Source organism: Silurus meridionalis, chromosome 7, assembly GCF_014805685.1.
Source record: "Silurus meridionalis isolate SWU-2019-XX chromosome 7, ASM1480568v1, whole genome shotgun sequence".
In the NCBI taxonomy this organism is placed as follows: Eukaryota; Metazoa; Chordata; class Actinopteri; order Siluriformes; family Siluridae; genus Silurus; species Silurus meridionalis.
Window position 1 is genome coordinate 25,168,521 of NC_060890.1, and position 15,979 is coordinate 25,184,499.

Genomic DNA, 15,979 nt, shown 5'->3' on the forward strand with positions numbered 1-15,979 from the left:
TTCAGACAAATGAGCAGTTGAGGGCCTTGCTCAAGGGCCCCAGCAGTGGCAGTTTATTGGTGCTGGGATTTGAACTTAAACTTCTGATTAGAAATCCAACATCGTAGCCAGCGCTACACCTTCCCCAGCACTTTATGGTGGAGGAACCAGTGTTTGAGAGGATCACCCCAAGATGATGACTCGAGGGGGTGTCTTATGTAACTGGTAACATCTTCACCGTTCCTGAATAATGTAGAGTAGGAGGACACTTCATTAATGGAATATTGTTCCTGTAACAGCAGGGGGAAAAGGTAATCCCCAGAGCATCACAATGCCTCCACCAGCTCGCTATCTTCCCACAGTGGCCAGACCACCTTCTGTTACTCTACTATCAGTACCCATTCATTGATGATTTGAAAATGCCTTCAAAGATGGATTTGAACTCACCATCTTTGTATACAAAGTCCGACGGCTTAACCGCTAAGCTACCACCTCCCCCATATTGTACAGATTTTCATTTGTTGGAGCCTCACAGACTTTTTCAATGATAGGTTGAGTTGGGACCAAGGAATCCCACCAGATTACAACAGCAATGCTCTTGGTGCATCCTGGTGTCATCTCTTACCATGCACATCAGACCAGGACGACATCATCTACCATCTACTATCAAAATTTTTTTTGTTGGAGCCACAGAGCTTTTCCACCATAGTTTGAGTCTGTGTTTGGACCTTTAAATCCAATAACCGAGAATCTGACCTGATTACACCAGAAATCTCATGACCCCGAGTGTAAAAGCGTATATTTTTATTCATCAGATACCCAGAATATATGTGTGAAAGAAATCCTGCTCATGTGACCTTCTTCTTCTTCTTCTTCTTCTTCCGTTGTGCATTTTTGCGTTTCCTAGTCTTAGCTGCGGTGATGTTGCCGTAGTGTCTGGATGCTGCTTTACCGCTCTGAACGCTGCCAAAGAAGAGACGCGATGTCAAAAACACCACACAAACACGTAGCGTTAAAACCCAGAAGGATCGTGAAATCACACACTTTTTCTTGCGCTTGAGAGGACAGGCCTTGTGTTTGTGCGCAGGATCTCCACAGTTGTAGCATCCTGTTTGTCCGCAGCGATGATCCGGAAGCACACAGCGACCGCAGGAGGAACAGTGACGCCATGCTGAGAGAGGGAAGGAAAATACGAAATCTACAGTAAAGTTGTATCTTTTATAAATCTTCTCGCATTTCAGGTTTGTGAACATCTTAAACGAGCTTGGATGTGGTTTCTGACGCTCTTATGTATATATAAAAAAAAAGGCTGAGATGATGCTCTATCATGGAGTCTCTTATACCAGCATCAGGATTTCTTACTGTTGTTAAACCCAAAACTATTGGGACACCCTTGTGTGGTTCTTCCACAAAGCTGCACAGGATGTCTTCAAATGATGTAGCATGACATTTTTCCCTTTACTTGAACTATCAGACCCATACCTGATCCAGCTTCATGAAGATCTGCTTTACATGTGTTGGAGTGAAAGATCTGCTATAGAACTCTGACCCTATTGAACACCTTTGGGATGAATGTGAACTCTGACTGCACCCCAGGCCTCCTCACCTTCTCACCTACATCACCACCTGACTTTACTAACACCCCTTGTGTCTGATTGAGCACAAATCTCCATAAAAATCTAGTGGAACATCTTCCCAAAAGAGTGGAGATTATTATAAGAGTAAATGGGGAGCAAATGTGGAACAGGATGTCCAATAAGAAGCACATAGCAATGTTACGGTCAGGTGTCCACAAATGTCTGGAAAGGTCTGGTGTTCCAATACTTTTGGCCATACAGTGTGTGTGTGTGGATCTGAAGACATTATAGATGAGAGGGTGAGGGTTTGATTTTTTTTTTTTTTTAGGTTAAGTAACACTTACAGGGTTTCACACACTTTCCACATTCGGCACAATGCCTCCAGGGTCGTCCATTCTGGGGGAAAAGAAAAGAAAAAAATCATCGCTTTATTTATTGTCTATTTTATTCATTTAATGCAACAACCTTGATGAAAGGCTGAGGTCTACCTTGGACGTGCAGGCGTTGCAGTCGGGACAGTGGCGGTTCTCTGCTGAGACGTATCTCTCACAGATGCTGCAAAGTCTGCAGAAAGGGAAACGAGTAATCGAGCGCTGATTATGTGCATCCGGAGTTTATCTACAACAAGAAGATAGAAAAGTGAAGTGTGTGTGTGTGGTTTTACTTGTAGCCTTCTTCCTCTGGTAGGACGATGTTTTTGGGACAGATGTTGGTGAACAGTCGGACTGGAGATTGCTTGCGGCCCGTCGAGCCGAGTTTGTACAGAGGATGGTTATCGTAATCCACCTGCAGAAACACGTTCATGGTGCATTAATACCACAAATTCTATCACTCAGAAAAGTTTGTGGACACCTTACAATATGATGTTTGGAATGTGCTCCTTTTTGAACATTCAGTGCTCAGCAGAACCTCCAGTCTTCTAGAAAGTCTTTTATTTTTTGTGGAGATTTGTGAGATTCAGTCATTCACAAGGGTGTGTGTGAGTAAAGCCAGGTAGTGATGGAGGTGAGGAGGTCTGGGGGACAGTCAAAGTTCACTTTCATTCCTGTTTAATAGGGTTGAAGGTTGGAGCTCTATAGCAGGAGAACGATACCAAAGATACAACCGTGTGCAGTAAAGTTGTGTGTCCCAATACTTTTGGCCACAAAGTGCATATTGGTGTTTGAGATCTCGAATTTCTCATCAAATCCACGCTACACAAAACGTCTTTAATATCAGTAACACTAATATTAGACCTATACAGTGCGCGCTATTAATATTGGCACCCCTGGAGAGAAGAAATCAAATCATACCCCTGAGATTCGTTTAAATTTTTACTTAATTTTTCAGTCTGGTACAAAATCCATTACCTGATAATCCAACATCGTGAAGGAAGGGAAGCAGTCGAGGATCCTCGGCTCAAAGAAGTAGGGGAATATCCAGACCATGGGCATCTCAGGCTCGCCGCTCGCTGCATGACGAGGGATAGAACACAAGTGTGTGTGTAAATACAGACTTGTGTTGTTACGTAAACAAACACCCTTCAGAACAATTTTTCTAATTAATCTTGATCTGCGATCGCTTACACGTTTGGTGAAATCAGATTGTAAAAAAAAAAAAAAACACCAGCAGAACTCACGGCTGTGTTTCATAGTTAAAGTAAGAGCATTTCCACACACACACTGTGAAGGGAACTGAAGGGATTGAGACTAAACATCTGTGTAGTTTAAAGAGAAAAACACTCATCACTGAGGCTAATCACAGGAAAAAGGGCTTCAATTTGCTAGGAAGCATAAAGATTGTACTCTGGAGCAATGGAAGAAGGTCATGTGGTCTGCTGAGTCCAGATTGACCCTGTTCCAGAGTGATGAGCACATCAGAGTAAGAGGAGAGCAGATGAACTGATGCACCCATCATGCCTAGTGCCTGCTGTACGAGCCTGTGGGGGCAGTGCTGTGATCTGGGGATGCTGCAGTGGGTCAGGTCTCGGTTCAGCAACGTTATGTGCCCTAAGAATGAGGTCAGCTGACTTCCTGAATATACTGAATGACCAGGTTACTCCAGCAATGGATTTTTTCTTCCCTGATGGCACGAGCAGAAGACAGCAGAACGCCAGGGTTCATCGTGCTTAAGTTGTGAAACAGTGGTTCAGGGAGCATGAGATTAATTTCACACATGGATTGGCCGCCACAGAGTCCAGACTGTAACCCCATTGACCTTTGGGATTGGAGACTTTGTGCAGCGGTCCGACTCCCATCATCAATAAAAGATCTTGGTGAAAAATTACTGCAACTCTGGATGGGAATAAATGTGATATGCTGAAATGGAATATTCCTGTGTGACTTTTTATTTTTTGGTTAGGCTGTGTGTAGTGTGTGTGTGTATATATATATATACACACAGTACAGACCAAAAGTTTGGACACACCTTCTCATTCAAAGAGTTTTCTTTATTTTCATGACTATGAAAATTGTAGAGTCACACTGAAGGCATCAAGGGCTATTTGACCAAGAAGGAGAGTGATGTGGTGCTGCGCCAGATGACCTGGCCTCCACAGTCACCGAACCTGAACCCAATCGAGATGGTTTAGGGGTGAGCTGGACCGCAGAGTGAAGGCAAAAGGGCCAACAAGTGCCAAGCATCTCTCGGAGAACTCCTTCAAGACTGTTGGAAAACCATTTCAGGTGACTACCTCTTGAAGCTCATCAAGAGAATGCCAAGAGTGTGCAAAGCAGTAATCAAAGCAAAAGGTGGCTACTTTGAAGAACCTAGAATATGACATTTTTCAGTTGTTTCACACTTTTTTGTTACGTATATAATTCCATATATAATTCCACGTGTTAATTCATAGTTTTGATGCCTTCAGTGTGAATCTACAATTTTCATAGTCATGAAAATAAAGAAAACTCGTTGAATGAGAAGGTGTGTTTAAACTTTTGGTCTGTACTGTGTATATATATATATATATATATATATATATATATATATATATATATATATATATATATATATATATATAAATAAAATTTTACTTTATATCTGGTGACGGTGTAAACTTATGCACCAAGCCATACTCTTTCTTTACACACCAGTTCCCTGTAGACTCCTCCATGTCTGTGATATCTTGGAGAATGTGTGTCCTAAAAGCTTCACCAGACCTCCGAATGGTGGATCTGCTACCATCACAACCTTACTACCAGCTTCCTCTGTCAGGAAGTGCTGAAAAACATCGGCCGCTTCCTGTAGACACAGGAAATGAGACCAAAACCAGTGTGATATCTTTGAAGATATGTGTGTGTGTGTGTGTGTGTGTGTGTGTGTGTGTGTGTGTGTGTGTGTGTGTACATACAGAGCTGTATAAAAACACATGCAGAGATCTTTTACCTTTCCGTCAAAGAAGTGATGATTAAACATGTTATAGTGGCAGAACTCGCTCTGGGAGTAAAACTGGGAATATCTAAAAGAGAGCAAGAAGGTCGGACGTTATTCTTCTCACATCGTTGCGTTTGCATGCACCCACATGCGCGTGAACACGCAAGCTTTGGCTTGTTATAGGCTTATAAAAAAACTTTTACAGCTTTTTCTGCACATACCGGAGAAGAACACAGAGAGAGAAAGAGAGAGACAGAGCATGCAGAAGAACTTGTACTGTAAGTATCATCATACTTTTTTGTTTTGTTCACTATTTACTTCAGGCATAGTGCAAATATCTAACTTCAGATAAATGAGCCGTACTAATAAACAGATTCTGAGCTGATTCTGTGAGTGATCGAGGTTGGAAGTGATCTTTTTCCCTTCTGTCCTACAACGGAAACAGAAAAATACTCTGATGATGAACCCACAATAGCATTGTTTTTCTTGAAATTTGCAGCAGATGAAAATCAGCTGTATGTCGCTATACTTTTATTATGTTCTAGAATAAGAATACATCCAAAAGCATTTTCCAGATGCCCTTATCTAAAAGAAATTATAGTTCTCTAATTTATACATCAGTTGAGGGTTAAAGGCCTTACTCAGGGGCCCAGGAGCAGCAGCTTGGTGGTGCTGGGATTTGAACTCATGAACTCATGACCTTCTGATCAGAAGTCCAGCTACCCCTTCCCACTTCAATATCATTGACTCTAAAATAAAAAAACATTCCAGAACAAATTTGTGTTTAAAAGAACAATGAAAGAGAAAAGTTCGCCATTCTAGAACGAAGCAATACTTTCCCCTCTATTCTAAAATACCATCACTCCATATTCTAGAATGTAGCTATCCGTTTTTCACTACTCTAGAATGAGAATATAATGTAGTGCTATAATAAACGACACTGTTTTTGAACAGAACTTAGTTGAACTTTATGCTTGAATACTGCTCCCATTTTCAAGAATGCAGCTATCCACTCCTTGCGAAACAAAGCATTCTAGAATGAATCTTGAATAATTGTAAAACTAATAGTTAATTCTAATAGAGAGTCGAATTTTTATTCTTCAGTTGAGTTAAAGTAAGTAATGTTTTGTGAACAGTCAGTTTTTTTATTCCAAAATAAAGCTTTCCACAATGAATCTAATGATCAGGATGAAAAATTGGAACGGACCTGTACTAAATACCTGTAGCTCAATCTTCAGACATGTTTCAACATATTGCAGCTTAGATTCCAGAAGGTAACAACCTGATTAGGTAGCTGGGGAGAATCTGGCATGACATGAAGACTGATTCTGCCTGTGTAACAGAGTTCTCAAAAATGGACAAGCAACAAGGAACTCCACAGGACCCGGTAGGCGATTTGTCACCCTGCCTGACATCTGTCATGCAACCATACCCTTGTTCTCCAACGACAAGCCGCAAACCACGTGCTGACTCTCAAATATTCTCCCAGGTGCGCTTACATCCTGTTAGAACTTTACAAATATTATTTATTTTCCAAAATGTAATGTATATTAAAGGTGTTTTTTTTTTGTTTTGGGTGTGAACTTCAGAAACAGCTGTCCTGCTGGATGGAGGCGCTGGAGAAGGAGTGCAGTCGGACTGAAGCTCATATGGCATCTCTGAAAAAGCGCCAAGCCAACCTGAGTGTAAGCGACAAGCAAATCATTTCAAATCTGCAAAATAAATATCTATCCACCGTTCTTACTAACACTCCCGCGCTCTCTCTTCTCTGTCCCTGTCCTCGGGGGTAAAGACGACCGCGGAGATGATGGAGCAGCAAGTACGTGAGCGATTCGAGGCCATGCGTGTCGCTCTGGAGAAGGAACAAAAGGCCGTTCTGGATTCGCTAGAACAAGAGCACAGGGAGAACAGCAGCAAGCTGACACGTCTCCTGCACGACTGGAACCAGCACCTGAAACTGGTGCGCAAACACATCGGCACCGTCAGGACGCTGCAGGAGCGAGGATCTGAGGGCCAGCTAAAGCAGGTACTCACCACATAGCAATGCAGATCCTCAATTATTTACTGTGATTGTAAAAGCTCGTTTTTAACATTCTGTTCTGGCTTTAGGTTTCTCCAGACGATTTCAGGTAATCCAATTTCACTATCGTCTGCAGCTACAGGTTACAATGAAATACAATGATTCATTAGTGTTTCTTTTGGTTCGATGATTAGCTGCCGTAAAAAGCAGGATGCAGCCGAACTGAACATCAGGCTGAACGACGAAAAGTTCCAGAAGCTCATGAAGATTTTGGGAAAGATCTCAAAAGATTTGCAAGTCCAGCTCCAGAAAAAAAGTTTGCTGCTCGGTAAAAAAAATCTGTATTTTGTTAACTGAACTGCTTGCCGGATCTCGTATGACCAATTGAAGATGAGAAATGTACAAGCACTAGTACAAAAAAATGCATCTAATTATACACCACGGAATTCTGATTGGTTAAGAAGGTGCTGATTAATTTCCCATAAGGGCACCTACTGAGGCTTTGGTTCAAATTCCTGGTTAATATGATCGTGTCTGTTCTATGCTGTAGAGTAAGTAAGGTAGATTGTAGGTATAAAGTTGTAGGGTAGTTGTAAGTTGGGTAGTTTCTTAAGCTATCGTTGATTATAAATATAGTAGTTTGTAAGTTATAGTTAGTATTAAGTTGGATTGTTTTAACCCTCTCAGGCTCAAATTAAGTTTTAGTAACAGGAAAAATCTGATATTTGGGGAAAATTATCATATGGGGTAGTACAATAGAATCCTGACTTTTTTTTTAGAGAGACCTTCACATGCAAGGCGTTCTGGGATGTTGCAGATTTGCAAAATTGGCCCAGTGTGGTAATTAGACACTGACGACTGAATATGATATGAACAATAACTTTTTATATACAACTTTTCAAACAATGTAACAAAGTGCTTTTCAGTGGCAGAACAACAACAAAAACAATATGGGATCCAAATCCAATATCTCAAATCCTCATTGAGTAGGGCATGTTTCCAAGTCACTTTGTCATGTGGTACTCCAAGAAACAGTTTTTGTCTTTTGTAAAGCACAGAAGTACTTTGCACTTCAGGCAGGCCATTTGCGTGTAGCCATTCTTGCAAAGTCTGCATCGTCCACGCTTCTCAGCATGGATGGGGAAATGATCGCATCGGTCTAATCTGACATCAACTGATGGTGCAGAGATCCTCTGAAGTGGAGGTGGAGGTGGGGCAGCTTGATGGGACGTTGGATCATCTTCCAGTGACGGTCGTCCTCTTTTCCTACTGTTCAAGTCAGCCTGTTTGCCAACCTTGATGAGGGCATCTGCAACTTGAACACGGAAGTCAAGAAGTGGCATATACTTCTTCTCCTGCTTCTGGGTGAGATGACGGCGATAGAGGAGCCAACCATTGACAATGTGGGGTCTGTCCACTTCCACATATTCCTTCTTCTCTTCGACCACCTTCTGCATCTCTCAACAGGTTCAGGGCCAATGAAGGATGATGCCAGCAACACTGCCTTGTTATCATACCACTTCACGATGGACATCCCACTTGTCTTTTCGTATTTCACTTCATACGCACCACGCCCGGCCTTTGAGAGTTCCTTGTCACTCTTGAGGGTACATCCACGGAGACGGTTACGATTGATGGTAGCAACTGTTAGAATTCCCATTTTCTTCAGTTCCACAATGAGTTCAGGGGAAGTGAACCAGTTGTCGAAGAAGCACTTGTAGTTTAGTCCTTTTGGAACTTCTGATACAAGACGAAGCACAACTTCACCGGCAACACCAAGTCCACGCTCATTGGTCACGGTCCCTTTTCCAGTGTATACTTCAAAGTCATAGACTAGTCCAGTGACACCTGCACGAGTAAAGACCTTGATTCCCCATTTATGCGGCTTGTTCTTGATATACTGTTTCATTCCAATCTTTCCTTTGAAGGGGATCATCTGCTCATCAATGGAGTGGTTTTCTTCTGGTTCAACCTTCAAACAGTTGGCACGGACTTTCTCAAGAACTGGACGCACCTTGAATAATGGATCGATCCAGGCTCACCCTTTGCTTCACATTGGTATTGTCGTTCATGTGGATGTATGTACGCAGGTTATCAAATCGCTTACGTCCCATGACTGTCGCAATTGGGTCGTAGCGGGTTGCCGTCTGCCAGTACATGCGGTATGATGGCATACGTACTATGGTCATCAAGATGTGTAAACCAATGAATTGCTCTATTTCAGAAGGGTTGTTTTCAGTTCTGGGCCATTCTTCATAACTGCATACAAGTTAGATTGGTTAGAAATATGTTCAAACACAGATTTGTCCATGAACTGATCAAAATACCACTTTGGACTTGGTATTTCGTCTGGGGGAGGTGAGAATGCAGGTCCTCGGAATGAAGAGTCTATGTCAGCTGCTGGGGGTTTCCTCTGCCTCCAAGAAAACTCTTTGTTGACTGGAGCTGGGCCTGGCTGAGGTTCATTGTCATCTGGGACCTCAGTGTCACTGTCTGCATGTATGTTATGAATTTCAACATCAAGGTGGTTGAGATTAGCTTTTGGTATTGCTGCCAGTGGCTTATCATCATCAAAGCTGGAGTCAGACTCGTATGCTTCAGGAGATTCCTCAAAATCTGGATCAGCAATTTTATCGTCTGGAATCGATTCTGTGTCAGATAAAGCACCATCAGGAAGGCAAATGTACTCAATGACTTCCCTGGCTGAGTAAAACTTTCGTCTGCCTGCCATAACACACTGCAAATCCTGCATAGAGAGTATTCTGTAAGGTAGTTTGCCAAAAAATGCTTTGACACAATGATCTGTACTAATAAAAGTGCCATGGAATTTAGGCTACATCAGTTTTCCTCACTGCACAGTCAAATGAACATGGTATTGTGCCATTGCTTTTGATCAAATCTGCCTCTGATTGTTTGTAACTTCACTCCAAATTATTAAATTTTCCATATGATATACCCTCAGTGACACCTCAAAGTAATACGTAAACACTGGTGATAGGAAAATAACCCTAGTATAAACTGTTGCTCAAAATATAGGCAAACTAGTAGATAAAGCATGTGATATCCAGTGGTACCTATCTGGCCACACGTTGCAAATCTGCTACGTTGAAATAGAGCTGCACCAGGGGAAAAATCCAGAAGAGATAAAATCTACTAATTGGCATTTACTGTGTCTATATACACTTATGATTCTTCTGATGCAGTTTTAGTTTCAAATTAATGGAGGTTGATAGTGATACTTACACGAAATTGATGCCAAGAAAATCAGTTTCAGGGAACCCATGGAAACAGACATGTTGGAAGGGAGACTACACTGCCACCTGGTCAGCAAGTGGGAAACTGTTTGTTGCTAATGGACAACCAAGTCCTGCAGTGGTACTTCTGAGTAAAAAAACCTCATAAAATATGTATCTGGAGTAATAAGGTAGTTAGTTTTTAACTGTTGCAAATCAGCAACGCCTGCCTTGAGAGGGTTAAAGTTTAAGTTGTAGGCTAAAGAAGGGTAGTTTGTAAGTTAATTTTAATTTTATGTGAGATAGTTTGTAAGTTAAAGCTGTAGGGTAAATAGGGAAGTTATAAGTAAAATGGTTTGTAAGTTGAAGCTGTAGGGTAAGTAGGAGTTGTAAGTAGTATAGTTTGTAAGTTGAAGTTGTAGGCTAAGTAGGAAAGATGTAAGTAGGATGGTTTGTAAGTTGAAGCTGTAGGGTAAGTAGGGGAGTTGTAAATAGGATAGTTTGTAAGTTGAAGTTGTAGGCTAAGTAGGAAAGTTGTAAGTAAAATGGTTTGTAAGTTGAAGCTGTAGGGTAAGTAGGGAGTTGTAAGTAAGATAGTCTGTGTTGAAGCTGTAGGCTAAGTAGGAAAGTTGTAAGTAGGATGGTTTGTAAGTTGAAGCTGTAGGGTAAGTAGGGAGTTGTAAGTAGGATGGTTTGTAAGTTGAAGCTGTAGGGTAAGTAGGGGAGTTGTAAGTAGGATAGTTTGTAAGTTGAAGCTGTAGGGTAAGTAGGGGAGTTGTAAGTAGGATAGTTTGTAAGTTGAAGCTGTAGGGCAAGTAGGGAGCTGTAAGCAGGATAGTTTGTAAGTTGAAGCTGTAGGGCAAGTAGGGAGTTGTAAGTAAGATAGTTTGTAAGTTGAGCTGTAGGGCAAGTAGGGAAGTTGTCGTAGGGTAGATTGTAAGTTGAAGCTGTAGGGTGAGTAGGGAGTTTATAAGCAGGATAGTTTGTGTTGAAGCTGTAGGGCAAGTAGGGAGTTGTAAGCAAGATAGTCTGTAAGTTGAAGCTGTAGGCTAAGTAGGGAAGTTGTCGTGGGGTAGATTGTAAGTTGAAGCTGTAGGGTGAGTAGGGAGTTTATAAGTAGGATAGTTTGTAAGTTGAAGCTGTAGGGTAAGTAGGGGAGTTGTAAGTAAGATAGTCTGTAAGTTGAAGCTGTAGGCTAAGTAGGGAAGTTGTACGTAGGGTAGATTGTAAGTTGAAGCTGTAGGGTGAGTAGGGAGTTTATACGTAGGATAGTTTGGAAGTTGAAGCTGTAGGGTGAGTAGAGAGTTTATAAGCAGGATAGTTCGGAAGTTAAAGCTGTAGGGTAAGTAGGGTAGTTGTAAGTAGGATGGTTTGTAAGTTGAAGCTGTAGGGTAAGTAGGGGAGTTGTAAGTAGGATAGTTTGGAAGTTGAAGCTGTAGGTTAAGTAGAGAGTTTATAAGTAGGATATTTTGTAAGTTGAAGCTGTAGGGTAAGTAGGGAAGTTAAAGCAACAGGGTAATGGATAAGTTACTTTGTAAATTAAAATTATTTTTTAGGATCATAAGCAGGTAAGTTGGCAACAAAGCGGTTGGTCGGGTAGGTAGGTAGGTAGACAATGCTATCGTTTCCATAGTAACAAAGCTAAGGGAATCGTTTGTTTTAAAAGGAGTCTCCGGTGTCATCGCTTTTTGACAGCCAGAGGCAAAGCTGTAACTGTATATATATTCTATTTTCCTGACCAGACTCCACTGAGGTGATGATTGACAGGACAGCCAGCCACAAACACATCAGAGTAACTTCGAATGGGCGTGGCTTTTATATCTGGCCAGCTGATGACAGCTCAAGTCCAAGCCACCCTCTGCAGTTTGATCAGACCTGTTGTGCCCTGGGGTCACCCGCTATAAGCTCGGGTCAGAGTTACTGGGAAGTAAACGTTCACTGCTGCCCTTCCTGGGCTGTGGGCGTAGCTTACGGCAGCCTGTCCAGGAAAGGGCAGGACAAAAGAACAAAACTGGGCCGGAACCGAATCTCGTGGTGTTTGGAATTTCGAGACGAGCGTCTTTCGGCATGGCACAATGACCGCCACTTGGTGCTGCCCACTAAGACGGCACCGGACAAAGTCGGTGTGTTCGTGAACTACCACAAAGGTCGTATCGCGTTTTATGACGCGGACACTATGAAGATGCTGCTGGATTTCTCGACAAGCTGCACGACCGTGTTTGAAAGGGCGCACCATCAGTTCACTGAGCCCATGTTTCCTGCGTTTCGATTTTTCAAAGCCAGAGAACGACACGCTGTTCCAGATCATATGGAGATCTGTGAGCTTGGTATTGAACGCATTGTCCTGCAGTAATACACATTTTATCCTGCAGAATTTAGTCTCTTTTTTTTCCTGCTAGAACTTTCTTTTCCAAATTTCTACATTGACACCTTTACTAGATATGCTACAGTTTTCAGTTCTTACCTGAAATCAATATCCAGTAATAAACTCTTCATGGTGTTCGTCTTGTCCTCGGTGCGCCGGATCTTAATCAGCTCATGTAATCTGCAATTGAGTGATAAAATAATAATAACAATAAAAATTGCAGAATGGATATTAAAAGCTTCAGATAATAAAGGAGAGGTGAAGGGGGTGTTGCATTCTCTTCTCGTGTGTCAATCACTCGCCAATCATTTGGTGTGTAAGAGATAATGTATGTTGAAGTGTGTAGAAAGCACTTTACTTAGTTTGTAAGTTCATTTGTTTAGCGGTTACATTGTAAGTTAGTTTGTATATTTCTAAGTAGGTTAGTATTAAGCAAATGTATTTTCCAAGTTATACTGTATCTTATTGTGCAAGTTAAAGTTAGTGTGTATAATCATTATAAATTCGATTTTAAGTAGCTTAGCTTGTAGGCAAGTTAGTTTGTAAGATAATTTGTAAGCAAGCTTGATTGTTCATTAACTTTTAAGTAAGTTACATTTTAAGCAAGTTAGTTGAGAATAAGGTTAGGTTAAGTAGAATAGTTTTTTAGTTGCAGGGTAAGTGGGGTAGTTGTAAACAGTGTAATTTGTAAGTTTAAGGCTATAGGTTAAGTGGGGTAGTTGTACGTTGGGTAGTTTGTAAAGTTGAAGCTAGTTGGTAAATAGGATAGTTTGTAAGTTTAAGTTGTAGGCTAAGTTCTATAGTTGTAAGTGGGGTTGTTTGTAAAATGAAGTTGTATTGTAAGGAGGGTAGTTTGTAAGTTCAAGCTGTAGGGCAAGTAGGGTAGATTGTTAGTTCAATGTTGTAGTTTAAGGAGGTTGGTAGGTTAAAGTAGTAGGATAGTTGTAAGTGGTGTAATTTAAAAGAAACAAATGTAGAGTTGGGAGGGTAGTTGTAAGTATGGTAGTTTGTAATATGAAGAAAGTTGTAAGTAGAGTTGTTTGTAAGTTAGTTACAGAGTAAATATGGAAGTTGAAAGTAGGGTAGTTTTTAAGTTCAAGGTTGTAAGTGAAGTAGGGATGTTTGTAAGTTGAAGCTTTTCTGTAAGTAGGTTGGTTGTAATATGGTAGTTTTTACCTTTAGTAGAAAGTAGAGTTGTTAAAGTTGTAAGTTAAAGCTATAGGGTAAAAAAAGGCAAGTTCAAGCTGTAGAGTAAGTAGGAAAGTTTAAAGTTATAGGGTAAAAGGGGTAGTTTGTAAGCTAAACTGTAGGGTAAGTAGGGTAGTCTGTAGGATAAAGCTGTAGAGTAGGTTGTAAGTTAAAACTTTAGGGTACTTTGTAAGTTAAAGCTAGTTGTAAGTAAAGTTATTCAAGTTGTAGGCCAAGTAGGGAAGTTGTAAGTAGGGTAGCGTATAGTGTAAGTAGTGTATTTTTGAAAGTAGGGTAGTTTGAAGTTAAAACTGTAGAGTAAGTAGGGTATTTGCAAGTAGGGTAGTTCATAAGTTAAATCTGTAGAGTAAGACGGGTATTTGTAAGTAGGGTAGTTTGTAAGTTAAAGCTGTAGCGTAAGTAGGGTAGTTCGTAAGTTAAATCTGTAGAGTAAGTAGGGTATTTGTAAGTAGGGTAGTTTGTAAGTTAAAGCTGTAGAGTAAGTAGGGTAGTTCGTAAGTTAAATCTGTAGAGTAAGTAGGGTATTTGTAAGTAGGGTAGTTTGTAAGTTAAAGCTGTAGAGTAAATAGGGTAGTTTGTAAGTTAAATCTGTAGAGTAGGTAGGGTATTTGTAAGTAGGGTAGTTTGTAAGTTAAAGCTGTAGAGTACGTAGCGTAGTTCGTAAGTTAAAGCTGAAGCGTCTGTAGGGTATTTGTAAGTAGGGTAGTTTGTAAATTAAAGCTGTAGAGTAAGTAGGGTATTTGTAAGTAGGGTAGTTTGTAAGTTAAAGCTGTAGAGTAAGTAGGGTAGTTCGTAAGTTAAATCTGTAGAGTAGGTAGGGTATTTGTAAGTAGGGTAGTTTGTAAGTTAAAGCTGAAGCGTCTGTAGGGTATTTGTAAGTAGGGTAGTTTGTAAGTTAAAGCTGTAGAGTAGGTAGGGTATTTGTAAGTAGGGTAGTTCATAAGTTAAAGCTGTAAAATAAGTAGCGTAGTTCGTAAGTTAAAGCTGAAGTGGTTGTAGGGTATTTGTAAGTAGGGTAGTTTGTAAGTTAAAGCTGTAGAGTAAGTAGGGTAATTTGTAAGTTGAAGTTGTAGGCCAAGTAGGGTAAATGTGAGTAAGGTAGATAAAAAGATAAAGCCATACAGTATTTTTAAGTAGGGTAGTTTTTAAGTTAAAGCTGTAGAGTTAGTAGGATATATGTAGACCTAAAGGAAGTAGACCAAATAAGTTGTAAGTTAAAGCTGTAGAGTAAGTAGGGTAAATGTGAGTAAGGTAGATAAAAAGATAAAGCTGTAGGGTATTTTTAAGTAGGGTAGTTTTTAAGTTAAAGCTGTAGAGTTAGTAGGATATATGTAAGTAGGGTAATTTGTAAGTTGAAGTTGTAGGCCAAGTAAGAAAGTTATAAGCAGGGTAGTTTGTAAGCTAAAGGTAGTAGACCAAAGTTAAATCTATAGGGTACGATTTTAAACAAGTTACATTTTAAGTTAGTTAGTTTCCAAGTAAAAGTTAGTTTGCAAGTTCATACGTAGGTTAGTTTGTAAGAGTTTAGATTGTAAGTTTTAGTTTAGATTAATCGTTTAGATTGTAAGAAAATTGTGTAAGCTATTAGTGAGTTAGCTAGTTAGCTAGCTAGATAGTGATAGACAGACAAAGAGAGATTTTAGGAGTATAATTCTGTTTCTAATTCATGGTAATTATAGTGTGATGGAAACATTATTTTGCTGCTTAAATAAACAGGAAGAATCGACTTAATTAGAAAGTGTAAACGCCCACAGTGAAACAAATGTGTCTTACCATGAGAGACTAAAAGCCTATAAAGCTGTACATGTGTAATGCTGTATGTTTACAGTATTTGTGAGCTGTAATAAATGTCAAAACAACTCAATTTAACAGTCTTTTTTGTAGCTTGTTAGATATTAGATCTTCTCTATTGTTCATTCATTCTACCATCTCAAATACAGATTTACAAATATCACAGCTTTTACAGTAGATCAGATATGAAGAACTTCAATGAAAATAAAAACTGAATTGTTCTGATGATTTTAAATTTTTTCTTTTTGATAATTATGATAAAAATAAAACCAAGTACTTGTACATCGTAACTAAATGAAATAATACTGAAATTAAAAATGTTATTGCAAAAAGATGTTTTAAACCTATAAAGACTCTGCCGCGGTCACACCAGATGTGTGCATGCGAAGGTTTTGGAGAACAGCTGCCAAGTTCTGATCCAAAGGTTAGGAGTTTAAATCCTTCTAACACCAAG

General features: G+C 40.1%; 2 protein-coding genes across 2 annotated transcripts in view; one reads left to right on the forward strand and one right to left on the reverse strand.

Moving 5' to 3' along the window:
• Positions 1 to 768: 768 nt before the first annotated feature.
• The window catches only part of zcchc4 (zinc finger, CCHC domain containing 4), an 18,487-nt gene continuing 3,276 nt past the window's right edge, over positions 769 to 15,979 (reverse strand). Inside the window, exons 5-13 of the mRNA XM_046853451.1 lie at positions 12,625 to 12,705; positions 4,920 to 4,992; positions 4,625 to 4,775; positions 2,906 to 3,006; positions 2,221 to 2,342; positions 2,045 to 2,120; positions 1,901 to 1,952; positions 1,024 to 1,150; positions 769 to 942 (exon numbers count right to left, since the gene is read on the reverse strand). Of these exons, the coding sequence (XP_046709407.1) occupies positions 828 to 942; positions 1,024 to 1,150; positions 1,901 to 1,952; positions 2,045 to 2,120; positions 2,221 to 2,342; positions 2,906 to 3,006; positions 4,625 to 4,775; positions 4,920 to 4,992; positions 12,625 to 12,705 (898 nt within the window). The 3' untranslated portion in view covers positions 769 to 827. The remainder of the gene's footprint in view (positions 943 to 1,023; positions 1,151 to 1,900; positions 1,953 to 2,044; positions 2,121 to 2,220; positions 2,343 to 2,905; positions 3,007 to 4,624; positions 4,776 to 4,919; positions 4,993 to 12,624; positions 12,706 to 15,979) is intronic.
• On the forward strand, positions 4,999 to 12,658 carry si:dkey-219e21.4 (nuclear factor 7, ovary). Its single transcript, XM_046853453.1, has 7 exons — positions 4,999 to 5,185; positions 6,251 to 6,396; positions 6,497 to 6,592; positions 6,700 to 6,933; positions 7,017 to 7,036; positions 7,122 to 7,255; positions 11,903 to 12,658. Exons 2-7 carry the CDS (start codon positions 6,262 to 6,264, stop codon positions 12,511 to 12,513), a joined length of 1,230 nt encoding a protein of 409 aa, XP_046709409.1. The 5' UTR covers positions 4,999 to 5,185; positions 6,251 to 6,261; the 3' UTR covers positions 12,514 to 12,658.